We start from the raw sequence: 14069 nt of genomic DNA, 5'->3' as shown, positions 1-14069 counted from the left end.
GGTAACGCGGCCGGACGCCCAAATTCAGTTGCGGCCGCCTCGCCCGTGGCAGCCACAACCAACGATTGTTCAACGGGATGTTGCAGCACGTAGCGCCAGCGCATTAAGGTGGAGCGGCGGCCGGCCGCTTTCCCGGCGGCCGCCTGCCCGCACCTCCCTCCCCGGACTCCTCCACCACCCCCCCGCGGCACTGATGTGTGTGGCCCGCGAGCCCGGCACTTCTCCGAGGTGCCGGGCTCATTTGTCGGGCGAATCGACCGGTCAGCGGTCGGCTGCAGGCAGCTCCTCCTTAACAGAAGGAGGAGGCCTGCAGTACCCCAGCCTGCCGCACCGCATCGGGTGCCGCAGCGGGGGATTAGCGCCGCAAACCTGCATTCAGCGCCCATAGCGAGGCGCTGAGACCCTCCATTAGCGCCCGCAGCCGTCTGGGCGCGGGGCAGCTGAATTTTTGGCGGGCGCAGCGGCAATTATCGCGGGCGCAAAATTTCGGGCGCAAAAGCCCTGGCGGAGGCAAACCTAATTTCTAGGCCCTTGCATTTATATAACGCCTTTACTGACCACAGGACGTCCCAAACCACTTTACAACCAATGAAGTGCTTTTGAAGTGTAGTTACTGTTGTAATGTAGGATATGCGGCAGCCAATTTGCACACAGCAAAGTCCCACAAACAGCAATGTGATAATGACCAGATAATGCTTTTGTAGCGATGTTGGTTGAGGGATAAATATCGGCCAGACCACCGGGGAGAACTCCCCTGCTCTTCTTCAATAGTAACATGGGATCTTTTACATCTACCTGACGGGGCCTCGGTTTAAAATCTCATCCGAAAGACAGCACCTCCGACAGTGCAGCACTCCCTCAGTACTGCACTGGAATGCCTGTCTAGATTTTTGTGCTCAAGTCTCTGGAGTGGGAAGTGCACCCACAGCCTTCTGACTTACCGGCAAGACTGCTAGCCACTGAGCCACGGCTGACGCCTGTAGTTACAACTCGTCCAATATCAATAAAAACTAGCAGCAAGCCAACAAGGGCCAGCTGATCAGTACAAACTAGCACGAACATTAATGGGAACCAATTACACTGTATGCCAGGGGAGGGAGATTTTCCCAGGATCTGGAGTCACTTTTGTTTCCAGAGTAGAGTGCAACCAGGAAACTAGTTGGGCACAGAGCCATATTTCATTAGACGAGCTCTTGACTGTAAATTTCATAAAGCCTTCTGTCTGAGTAGCTAAAGGGACTCACAGATCACGTCGAGCCAAACCCGGTCGCTGGTCGCTTCATTCACCTCGTTCTTGGCAGTGCAGGTGTACCAGCCCGTGTGGTTCCTGTTTACTGAGGTGAGGTTCAGCAGGCTGTCTGTTGTCTCGGAGACATTGACGGGACTTCTGGACAGAGTTGCCTGCCTGTTCCAGGTGTACTCCAGGGGTCCGGTTCCATTCTCCACAGAACACAATATAGAAATCGCAGACCCTTCAACAGGAGCCGAGATGCTCATCTGAATGGACGGTTTGGTAATTGGAACTGTAAGGTAAAAGGAACATGGTTATTTCCACATAACATGGTTATGACATCTTTGGGAGTTCAGGTCAAAACCTCCCTCACCTCCTGACTATAAACATTGTAAACTGTTCCCCCTACACTGTCCCAATGAAGCTCAAGGGAAGCTCGAGGAACAGCACCTTATCTTTCAATTAAACACTTTACAGCCTTCCGGACTCAACATTGAGTTCAACAATTTCAAATTATAACCATTGCTCCCATTTTGTTGGACAGCAGGTGCTGGTAATGGTTCTGCTGTTGCCATTTGCACCTCCTCTAGACCCATCTTTTGTTTCTTTACTTGTCCCATTATCATCCCCTTTTGCCTCGCACCATCATCCCTTTTGTCATTTAATCTCTCCTGCCTTCCATCCTATCACAGGCCTTCCCCTTTGTTCTTTCCTCCCCTCCCCCCTTTCCCTGTCCCTGCACTTGCTTAAAACCTGTTACATCTCTAACTTTTTCCAGTTCTGAGGAAAGGCCATTGACCTGAAACGTTAACTCTGTTTCTCTCTCCACAGATGCTGCCTGACCTGATGAGTATTTCCGGCATTTTCTGTTTTTATTTTAGATTTCCAACATCTGCAGTATTTTGCTTTTGTTATATACAGTGAGTTGACTCAAAAAAAGTAGAAACAAGCAAGGTTCTCAGGAACATAAAATGCAGGAGCCAGAATATCCGCAGTCTCTTAATTGGCGACTGCATGAACTCATCCATGGATTTATTTAACTGTGATTTGATTCTGTAGTTTTGAAATGACACATACTCAACCTTCAGCCCCCCACCGCCTCCCCTCCCACCCCGCCCCCCCATCGACTCCCCTTCCCCTGGACTCACCTGTGGCCCTCAGCCAGCATCCAAACCTAGCAAAAATTGCCAGGCCCTAACCGGCGAGCTGCATCGGAGTCGCCTGATTGGAGCCCACATCTCGCCACAGTTATGGTGATGAGGCTCGAGGACCAGCTTAGGATGGTGCTCTGGCCGTTGTGTTCTGGTACACCTTGCCCGCTCACCACACGGATCACATCCGGTTTTGGGCGCTAATGAATTTAGGCCCCATTGTGTTTCATATGGCATAACATTCCCATTGAGCAGTTCTCGTGACTTACTATGGGTCATCCCACGGGAGATTTGCTAGTAATATTATAAAAATATTGCATACGCATACAATTCCTGTCCATCGTGATTCATATGTTGCACATTGTCTAATCCAAATTTCTGTGTCACACTTAGAAATGTACCGAGAAACAAAGGCAATCTATGCAATGTAGAAAAGCTATCCAGAACACAAAATACCAGAACTGCGATCTCTGCAGGCTCTTAACGAATCTTCCTACATACAAAACGCTCACCAACAGCAATTGAACTCTAGTTGGCCTCAGGATGTGCCCCTTTAACAGCAATTCGGGTGAAGCCTTAAAGGGACAGGCCAGTTTACAAACAGCTCCAGCTTAGCAACAGAATAATACATTGTGCGTTGCACCCTATAACGCTCCAGATCTGATAACACAATGAACCTTCTGACTTACCGTGAGCAATGCCAGAGGATATCTGTTAGACTACATCTGTGGCATCTATGCATTTTGTGATGCATGAGGAATCACAGAGTTATGTGGGACAGGCTGGGTGGACCCGTGGGTCTTTTCCTGTCTGTCACTGTTCGTATAAAAGGTACTGTCAAAAATCGCAGAAAGCCTGTGTCGGGTGCGAGTTCTATTTCAGTTCTGGGATGTTCTTTTAAGGGCGGTTGCAAGATATTGGGGGGGTGGGGGGAGTGAAATGTAACTTTGGAGGTGGCGGCAGGTGGGGTGGTAGTGGGCAAGCGGATTGACCGAATTTTCCTTTCAGTCCACCAGAGTCGAATTTCAACCCCCCCCCAAAAAAAATTAAAATCTCAAACTCACCGAGGACGTGTAAATCCACGAAGATGTACACAAGTTTCGCCCCATCGCTGGTGTCGAACAAGCTTTGACAGGTGAAGCGGCCCTCGGCTGCGAGCTGCAGGTTGTCTATGACCAGGGCCGCACTGTCGGAGAGAGTCTTTATGTCACCGAACATGGAGGCCATTTTTTGCAGTTTGGCGCCCATCCCGTAATTGTACAGCACCGCGCGAGTGTCACTGGAGCCGAGTCTGGTGAAACCCCAGATGTAAATGGTGGGCAAGGGCTGGCCACATTCCAGCACCACAGATTGACCTATGACCCCTTTCACCCGGGTCTCGATGTATGTGACCTCCTCTGGATCCAGGATAACCAACCCTGAGTAGGAAAAGGAGAGACGTTAAATACAGAAATGAAAACAGAAAATGCTGGGAAACACTCAGCAGGCCAGGCAGCATCGGTGGAGAGAGAAACAGAGTTAACGTTTCAGGTCGATGACCCTTCGTCGGAACTGGAAGATGTTCGAGAGGAACAGGTGTTTAAGCAAGTACAAAACAAAGGGAAACGTGGGTAGGAAAAAAACAAAAGGGAAGGTCTGGGATAGGGTGGAGAGCAGGAGAGATTAAATGTCAAAAGGGATGATGGTGCAAGGCGAAAGGGGATGGTAATGGAACAAGTAAAGAAACAAGAAGAAGAAAGACTTGCATTTATATAGCGCCTTTCATGACCTCAGGAGGTCCCAAAGCGCTTTACAGCCAATGAAGTACTTTTGAAGTGTAGTCACTGCTGTAATGTAGGAAACGTGGCAGCTAATTTGCACACAGCAAGCTCCCACAAACAGCAATGTGATAATGACCAGATAATCTGTTTTTAGTGATGTTGATTGAGGGATAAATATTGGCCCCAGGACACCGGGGAGAACTCCCCTGCTCCTCTTCGAAATAGTGACCATGGCATCTTTTAGATCCACCGGAGAGACCAGGTGGCGCCTCGGTTTAACGTCACATCTGAAAGACGGCACCTCCGACAGTGCAGCACTCCCTCAGTACTGCACTGGAGTGTTGGCCTAGATTTTTGTGCTCAAGTCTCTGGAGTGGGACTCTGAACCCAGAAGCTTCTGACTCCGAGGCGAGAGTGCTGCCCACTGAGCCACAGCTGATACTCCGATGGGTGTAGAGGAGGTGTAACTGGTTACAGCAGAAAAGCAGAAGGGGAGGGAAGCATGGAAAATCTGGCAAAGAGAAGGTTCCCATGGCCCGGGAATGAGGCAGAGAAACGGAGGTAGACCCCAGGGGTGCGGACCATCCCACTGTCCGTGTACCAATAGAGGATCCCCACCCCAAGCACAAGACCACACCTCCTCCACTCCCAATGGCTCTGATGCAGCCATTCTCCATTACCAGCACCTGCTGTTTGAGAGAACATGGGAGCGGTGGTTAAGATCTAAAGTTGTTAAACTCAATGTAAAAGTGCCTAGTAGAGGAAGGAAAGTTAATACACACCCCTTCATCAATGACAAAAGAATTCTAGACAGACTTGTATTTAATATAACACCTTATCACATCTCTCACGAACATGTCAAAGTACCTCACATATAGTGAATCACTTGGAAATGCACTGAATGTTATTGTATAGGTGAATCCAGTAGCCATTCACACCCAGCAAGATCCCACAACAGTAACAAGATGAGTGACCAGTTAACCTATTTTTGATGGGTTTGATTGAGAGAGCGACATTGGTCGGGACATCAGGTGCTCACTGTTCTTCTTTAAATAGTTTCATGGGATCTTTTATATAAAGCTGAAAGGTTTGATTTCTTATCCAAAGCACGCCCCTCCGACAGTGCAGCACTCCTTTAGTACTACACCGGGGTGTCAACCTTGATTATGTGTTCAAGTCCTAGGATTGGGGCTTGAACCCACAACCTCGTGACTCTGGATGTTTATTGAGTAAATGTGTTGCTCAGTGTGGTCCGAAGCCCTACAGGCCAGGCTGGTCCCCGTCACAATCCCTGCTCGAATTACACAGAAATTACAACACGAAAATAGGCCATTTGGTGCAACCAGTCTGTGTCAGTGTTTAGTCTTAATCACATGTGCACACCCAGTTCCCATATTCCTTTAGTCTTCAGTCCCTCCGCCGCCTATCTAACCAATTCTTACATTACTAAATTGCTTTAGTCACTATCCCTGGTAGTGCATTCCACAGCCTCACAACCTTCTGTGTAAAATAAAGTTTCTCCTATCCTAAATCTCTGAGATTTAATTTTATATCTATGTCCTTCGCTATACACCCCTCCAGCAGTGGAAAGGGCCTGTTTCCATATACTCTGTCCCATCCACTGATAATGTTAAACACCTCTATCAAATCACACCGTAATCTCCGCTGTGCTAATGAAAACAGTCCCAATTTGTTGTGTCGGTACCTTTCTACCTAGACACAATTTATGACTCAGAACTCAGAGATTCAAACATGAAGTGCTTTATTGGAAGGAAAGGAAGTTCTGGCAAGTTCCGAACAAAGAGAGCTAAACTGAACAGAGAACACCCAACCATTTATCTCCTGTGACAGCACCACCACAGGTGGGAGGAGAACACAAAATACATAACATTTCCTCCCCTCTTAAATGGAAGGTCCACATTGTTCCTCAACAGGTAAGTTACTTTCAATGCACTCAACGAACCTAGGGTAGAGGTAGACTGCCTCAACCCCTGACTTTACCCTGGGGCTTATTCTGCCCCAGTCTTGTGGGTAAGTCACTAAGCCTACAGATCCAAGCGTCTTGGAGGCCGCCGCTCTCTGACAGGTTACCGGCGGTCATCGCTGGCTTCCACAGCAGTAGGCATTGACACAGGCATGGATGGAGAAGGTGCCTGTGTCAGTCGAAAGTCAGGAGTTTGCACAGGTGGAACAGTCTCTTTGACTTCCTGTGTTGGAGAAGAGCACTGTGGCAAAGGATGCTGGTTTGCGGTACCATCCGGAAACAGTTCAGGCCAACCAGCCGTTGGAGCCTCTGTGGCTGTCTCTGCTCCTAGCAACAGTTGATCTGTGTGTCTTCTCCAGACGACGTCCTCAGCAGTCTCAACCGTGTAAGACACAGGACCCGTCTGCGCGATCACCGTAGCAGGAACCCATTTCGGTCCAGTGTTGTAGTTTCGAGCTAGGACGTGCTCTCCCGGACGAAACCGTCTCTCCTTGGCTCTTTTCTCTCTCTTTTCAACTTGAGCTTGTTGTTGACGATGGACAACCTGCTCTGCCCTTGGAGGTTTGAGTAAGTCAAAACTTGTCCGCAACTGCCTCTTCATCATGAGCGAAGCGGGGGAAGTTTTGGTTGTGGCATGCGGCTCGTTCCTGTAGGACAACAGGAAGCTGTTCAGACGCTGGTGGATTGAGCCCTGACCTTGCGATGCCTTCAAGGCGTGCTTCAAAGTTTGCATGAACCTTTCTGCCTGGCCGTTAGTAGAGGGATGATAGGGAGCAGACCTGATGTGTTGGACACCATTCACATGCAGGAAGGTTGCAAACTCCTGTGATACAAATTGTGGACCGTTGTCACTTACGAGTTGTTCCGGTGAGCCATAACGGCTGAACATCGCACCAAGTTTCTCAATTGTTTTCTCTGCCGTGGTAGACCTCATCACAGCGACCTCCGGCCACTTGCTACGAGCGTCTACAACCACCATAAACATCTTCTCTTCTAAAGGACCGGCGAAGTCCACATGTACTCGCTGCCACACTTCTGCAGGCCAATCCCAGGGGTGTAGGGTTGCCAGCTGTGGAACATTCCGGACCCTTTGACATGGGGAACATGTTTTGGCTTTCTCCTCAATATTCCCATCGAGACCTGGCCACCAGAAGTAGCTTCTTGCCATTTCCTTCATCCGAACCATCCCACTGTGGCCTGTATGAAATTGTTGCAGTATAGGTTCCCTCAGAGGTGGCGGAATGATGACACGGCGTCCCCAAAGAAGACAGGCTGCCTGGATGGAGAGCTCATTTCTTTTTGAAACGTAAGGTTTCAAACTAGGAGAACCTCCTATAGCTCTCCCTCGAATGACATCGTCCATTACCTCAGACAGGACTGGATCGTTGCGGGTGTACCTTCGCACCTGAACTGCAGTGACAGGTGCTCCCTCCACTTGTCTAAAGTAGAAGATGTCTATCTGACGAGGCTCTGGGGGAGTAACAGGCAAGGGTAGCCTCGAGAGACCGTCTGCATTGCCGTGCAAGTCTGATTTGCGATATTTGATGTCGTATGTGTGTCCTGACAACAGTAAAGCCCACCTTTGCATCCTGCTTGCAGCGAGAGACGGAATTCCGGTGTGGGGCCCGAAGATTGAAGTCAATGGACAGTGGTCCATCAGGTGTGTGAACCTTCTCCCAAACAGGTACTTATGAAATTTTCGAATTCCAAAAACGATTCCCAAGGCCTCGCGCTCGATCTGCGCATAGTTACTCTTGGCCTTGTTCAAGGTGCGTGATGCAAAGGCGATAGGTTTCTCTTTACCCGAAGGCATGATGTGGGATATGACTGCTCCCACACCATATGGTGATGCATCACATGCTAGCTGCACGGGTAGCTTTGGGTCGAAGTGTGTCAGGACCTCCGATTTCAGCAATGCTTTCTTTGCTTGGGCGAAAGCTTTGTTGCACAGTTCAGTCCATTTCCATGTTTTGCCTTGACATAGCAACTGATGTAACGGCTTCAGCAATGTTGCTAAGTCTGGAATAAACTTCCCATAGTAGTTAAGTAGCCCCAGAAATGAACGTAACTGGCTCACATTCTGGGGTGCTGGGGCCTCCACGATCGCCTTGACCTTTGACGGCGCCTTATGCAGGCCAGTAGCGTCAATCACATGCCCCAGGTACTCAACTGAAGACTGAAAGAATTCACATTTGTCTTTACGAACTCTGAGTCCGTACTCTTTCAGTCGTTGTAGTGTCGCATCCAAGTTCAGAAGATGATCCTCCTCATTTGTCCCAGTGACAAGGATGTCGTCCAGATAGCACTGGACTCCTGGCAGTCCACTCAAAATCTGATCCATTGCCCTTTGGAATAGAGCAGGGGCCGACGTAATTCCAAACGGAAGGCGGCAGTACCTGTATAGCCCCTTGTGTGTCACAATTGTCAGCAGCTCCTTTGATTTGCCATCGACATGCATTTGTAGATAAGCCTGGCATAAGTCTATTTTGCTGAACTTTTGCCCTCCGGCCAAGCCCGTAAAAAGATCATCAATGAGGGGAAGAGGGTACTGTTCCGCAGACAGCACCGGGTTAATAGTCACTTTAAAATCCCCGCAGATTCGAACAGATCCATCCTTTTTCAGGACAGGAACAATGGGTGTGGCCCATTTGCTCACGCTCACAGGCTCCAGGACTCCATTCTCGACTAAGGCCTCCAAGTTAGCCTCAACTTTTGGCCTATTTGCATAGGGTACAGGTCGGGCTTTGTGAAACTTCGGCTTGCTGTCAGGTTTAATGTCCAGTCTCACGCTGATCTTTTTCATGTTCCCAAGTTCCCCATTGAAGAGTTCTGCATGTTTGTTTAACACTGCAGTCAGACCTGACTCCCCTTTTGACATCATGCGGACTGCAGGCCAGTCCAGCGTGATTTTCTCTAGCCACGCACGTCCCAGTAGCGATGGGTAATTTCCCTTTACCACATATAGTGGCAGTTTTGCAGTCTGTCCGTTCAATTTAACTGTCACCTCAATGACGCCTCTCATGGCCACAGGTTCGCCGGTATACATCTTTAGCACAATGTTTGTCGGCTGAAGGGTAAGATGCTTTAGCATTTTGTTGTAGACAGTGTCTGAAACAAGGGACACAGCCGCGCCTGTGTCCACCTCCATCCGCACTGATTGTCCCTCCACCAGTGGTGACACCCAGTAGCCATTTGAATCACCTGCAACCGTCAGTATGTGCACCTCTTCCTCCTCAGAGATGTCGCTCCCCTCTGTTTTGCTTGTTCCATTATACTGCACTGAATGAACACTCTTTTTCCTCTCTTGTCCAAATACAGACATTTTGCTTCCATGCTTCCCAGCTCTGTCTGTTCTTTTTTTACCTCTACAGGCGCGTTCAATGTGACCCTTTTTGCCACAATTTCGGCATTCCAGCTCAGTACACCAGCAGTCATTAGCGTGATGGCCCGTTTTCCCACAACGGTAACATGTGCCGTTCTGCGCACCTTTACATAGAAACATAGAAACATAGAAGATAGGAGCAGGAGTAGGCCATTCGGCCCTTCGAGCCTGCTCCGCCATTCAACGAGATCTTGGCTGATCATCCAAACCCTAGCACCCGGTCCCTACACCGACAGCCACCCCACCCAAGCCCTATCCCCGTAACCCCGTAACCCCACATATTTAATCCCCCCTAACACTAAGGGCCAATTTTTTTTATCATGGCCAATCAACCTAACCCGCACATCTTTGGACTGTGGGAGGAAACCGGAGCACCCAGAGAAAACCCACTCAGGCTCTTTTGGCTCAGACGACACCTTGTGAACTCTCCCTGTTGAACTCAACTGGTGAGCCTCCTATTCCGCCATCTCCATGGAGACACTAACTTCAATGGCCTTTTCAAGAGTAAGGTTGTCCTCAGTAAGAAGGCGCTTCTGTGTGGCTGCATTTTGCAGACCACACACGAGTCTGTCTCTAATGGTGTCCTTCAGCACCTCTTTGAACTCGCAGTGTTCTGATAACCTTTTTAAAGCAGCAATAAACATCATCACTGATTCCCCCTCCTCTTGATTCCGTTTGTGAAATCTAAATCTCTCAGCAATAACCAGAGGTTTTGGTGAAAAATGTGCTCCAAGAATTTCCACTAGTTGCTTATATGTTTTAGTTCCTGACTTATCTGGCTGCACGAGGCTGCGAAGTAAATTGAATGTCTTCAGCCCGATTACACTCAAAAAGGTAGGCACGACCTTTTCATTTGCCACCGCATTCACCAATACAAAATAGTCAAAATGTTCCGTATATGCACTCCATTGCTCCACATTTTCATCAAAATCACCGATGTTTCCTAATATAGTAGCCATCTCACGTTTCAAATTAAAATTTCTGTTTACTCACTGCACCCGTAACGTACACAGATTCATCCGCTCCTCGTCGCCACTTGTTGTGTTGGTACCTTTCTACCTAGACACAATTTAGGACTCAGAACTCAGAGATTCAAACATGAAGTGCTTTATTGGAAGGAAAGGAAGTTCTGGCAAGTTCCGAATAAAGAGAGCTAAACTGAACAGAGAACACCCAACCATTTATCTCCTGTGACAGCGCCACCACGGGTGGGAGGAGAACACAAAATACATAACACAATTGTTCAAGTCTTTCTTAAACAATGAAGATGTAAGGATAGATCAGGATTCTGGAGCATTGCTTGATTACATTTGAGGGGAGCTTTTTCTTCATATTTGTGTTTCCTCGTACCAGGCAGCATCCTGGTGAATCTACACTGTTCCCTCTCCATTGGCAACATTCCTCCTATAGTGTGGAGCCCAATACTGCACACAGTGCTCCCACTGCGCCCTTACTGCATTACCTAATTTCAGCCGGGGGGGTCAGTTGGATGACCAGAGTGAGCTCTACCATTGGCCCCGGGCTGGAAAAAGACACAGATCCTCAATCCCTTGTCTCTCCAGAAACACATTCACTTGTGAGCTGAGCACAGAGCTGGGTGAACCGCTAAACAGAGTGACGATGGGAATTTGGTGGGAGTGGGAATTCGGTGCAGAGAGGAAGGAGGTGCTAAATAGTTTAAACCAAGTGGCAACAGGAAATAAGTAAATATATAAATAAATAATCAGAGTAACTAATTAACTATAAGGGGATAAAATATAAATTAACTAGGTAGCAGATACCAACATTAAAGGGATCTTTTATACATAAATAATAATTAATTAATAGGAGTTAAAGCGATCCTAAACAAACAACAAATATATAACGTAAGTACATGGGGAAAACTGGGTTGATTTGTGCCTCTCGTTAGCGCCCCCACGTTAACAGGGCACAAATCCCCTAGCATCCGGGCATGGCGCCGCTAATGCCTCCCGCAAAATTCAGCAGGAGGTTAGCGGCGGCAGTAGCAGGTAGCGCCCCACGGCGCTGCGCCTCCGGCAATGATGTCAACGCCATGCGCAGCGCCCCGCTCGTGCCCTGGCCACAAATTTCGCTTGCGCCTCCTGACCTATCGCCGGACGCTATGTCTGACAGGATCAGGGGGTGTTTTTGCAGCCACGGCGGCGGCGCTACTTAAAGGGGCAGGTGTCGGGCGACCATTATTATTTTGGCCGACTGCAAGCACCTGCCCCCCTTCCCCTTTTTTCTTTGGGGTGCCGGCCGCGATCGCTCAGCCTGGCGCTCCTTTTGAGTGCCGGGCTGCTTTCACGGCACCCCGCTCCCCGGTGGTCTAACAGGACCCCAGTGTGCGCAGCGCTAGGCCCCTCCCTTTTACCCTGCTTGAGTGCCGGGCTGATCACCCGGGATCGCGGCTGCCTTGGTGGTCCCAGTAGGTACTTTTTAAATTGCAGTGCCTGCAGCGATGGCCCTTCCCTTTAAGGGAGGTAAGGAGCCTTTGAACGTGGCAGCGCTGCATGGCCAAGTGTGAAGCGCTGGTGAAGTCTCCACACCGCTCTCCGATGTTAGCGCCCTAAGAAGCAAGTGGAACATTTGATTTAGCACTGCACCTCCCTCTTGGGGTGCTAAAACTCAATTTCGCGGTTGCTGGCACTAATTAGTGCCGGGCGCTAAAGTTAGCGCCCAGGCGATGTTAGCGCCCCAAAATAGCCGATACCGAATATTTCCCCCATGACGTATTGTTCTAGGAAACTGTCCCGCATACATTCCATGAACTCGTCCTCCAGACTACCTTTGCCAATTTGACTTGTCCAGTCTATATCAAGATTAAAGTCCCCCAAGATTATTGCATTCCCTTTGTTACAAGCTCCTATTATTCCGTGTTCAACATTCTGTCCAATGATATAGCTACTGTTAGGGGGTCTATCTACTACTCCTACCAGTGTTTTCTGCCCCTCGTTATTCCTTATCTCCACCCATACTGATTCTACTTCCTCATCTTCCGAGCCAAGATCCTTTCTCTCTACTGTCCTGGTAATAGGCAAAAGAACCAGAGGCGACAGGGGGGGGGGGGGGAAATTACACATCGAGTTGATGTGATCTGAAAGGTTCAATAGTAACTTTCAAAAGGGAATTGGATAAATACTTGATTGGGAAACATTTGCAGGTTTATGGTAAAAATCCAGGGGAGTGTGATTACTTATCTAGCTTCCCCTTAAATGCATCTATGCTAATTGCCTCAACCACTCCATGTGGTAGCGAGTTCCACATTCTAACCACCCTCTGAGAGATTTTGTGCCACTTGCTAAGAGTCTGTTCCATTGACTACTCTGGTGGAAGGGGAGAGGGTTCTTTTCATCTCTAGTCCCCCTTGAAGTCTGTTGCCCCACACATAATCCGTACAGCCAACAGAGAGGACACGCACCCTGGGCTGGACTCCAGCCCAAGTCCCAGAGGTGACCCAAAGCACCACACTGTTTTCCTGAAGTTGAGTAGTTTAAGACAGTCATCTTATTGCCAAACTTTTGCAAAACTCAAATACATTGCAGAACAATCTCCTGCAACAGCACTGAATACATTTACACACTACATTATTCAGATTGAAAGAAAACAGTCCAATTAGAAGGGATTTGACCTTAAAACTATATTTCATCCTATACTTCTATAACTTTAAAATTACTTTCTCATGAGTTTGGGGAACAGACAGGATATTCTCCCAAATCTTACCAAGGGCCAATGGAGCAAGGATCCAGAGAAACTTAAAGAGGATTTGAAAATTCCACGTCAATCCATCACCCATTTCGGGACCATGCTGCTGGAGAGTCCACAGGATGTGCAGAGAACACCCCCTTCGACTAACGTGCTGTCAGAACGAGCTGCCCTGGGGAACCTGGCTCACTCCTTTCATCGGCATTTCCAGCCTTGGTGCATTCTCTCTTGGGAGGGCTGGTGCAATCACGGTGGAATACCTGGACCGACTCACACAAGTGCGGTCCAAGGAACGTGAAGCACCTGAAACGTTCTCAGATTGACTCTGAATTATTTATTGCCTCTTCTTTGATAAGCCAGTCTCTGTTTACCAATGTGATTCATGCTCTATCTATCATGCAGAGATAAACATTTCCCCCTCAGTCCCAATCATTTGTCTGATTGCCTTACTCAATTCAAATAGAAAGCAAAAGCAAAATACTGCAGATGCCGGAAATCTGAAATAAAAACAGAAAATGCTGGAAATACTCAGCGGGTCAGGCAGCATCTGTGGAGAGAGAAATAGAGTTAACGTTTCAGGTCGATGACCTTTCGTCAGAACTGGAAAAAGCTGGAGATGGAACAGGTTTTAAGCAAGTGTAGGGGCAGGGAAAGGGGGGAGGGGAGGAAAAAACAAAAGGAAAGGCCTGTGATAGGGTGGAGGGCAGGAGAGATTAAATGACAAAAGGGATGATGGTGCAAGGCAAAAGGAGATGGGACAAGTAAAGAAACGAAAGGTGGGTTTAGAGGAGATGTAAATGGGAATATCTGAATCATCAGCAACAGCTGCCGTCTGAACAAATGGGGGCAGGGGTTA

At 48.5% G+C, this 14069-nt stretch overlaps 1 protein-coding gene across 1 annotated transcript in view; it reads right to left on the bottom strand.

The window, feature by feature from the left end:
- Nucleotides 1-14069, bottom strand: part of vsig10l2 (V-set and immunoglobulin domain containing 10 like 2) — a 93002-nt gene that overhangs the window by 64278 nt on the left and 14655 nt on the right. Inside the window, exons 2-4 of the mRNA XM_085968235.1 lie at nt 4780-4831; nt 3447-3800; nt 1245-1523 (exon numbers count right to left, since the gene is read on the bottom strand). Coding sequence (XP_085824361.1) covers nt 1245-1523; nt 3447-3800; nt 4780-4831 — 685 coding nt within the window. The remainder of the gene's footprint in view (nt 1-1244; nt 1524-3446; nt 3801-4779; nt 4832-14069) is intronic.

The sequence above is a fragment of the Somniosus microcephalus genome, chromosome 26, assembly GCF_052327205.1.
Source record: "Somniosus microcephalus isolate GS21.2 chromosome 26, FLI_Smic_1.0, whole genome shotgun sequence".
Taxonomy (NCBI): Eukaryota; Metazoa; Chordata; class Chondrichthyes; order Squaliformes; family Somniosidae; genus Somniosus; species Somniosus microcephalus.
Note: the sequence above shows the minus strand (reverse complement) of the source record. Positions and strands in the feature narration are given on the sequence as shown.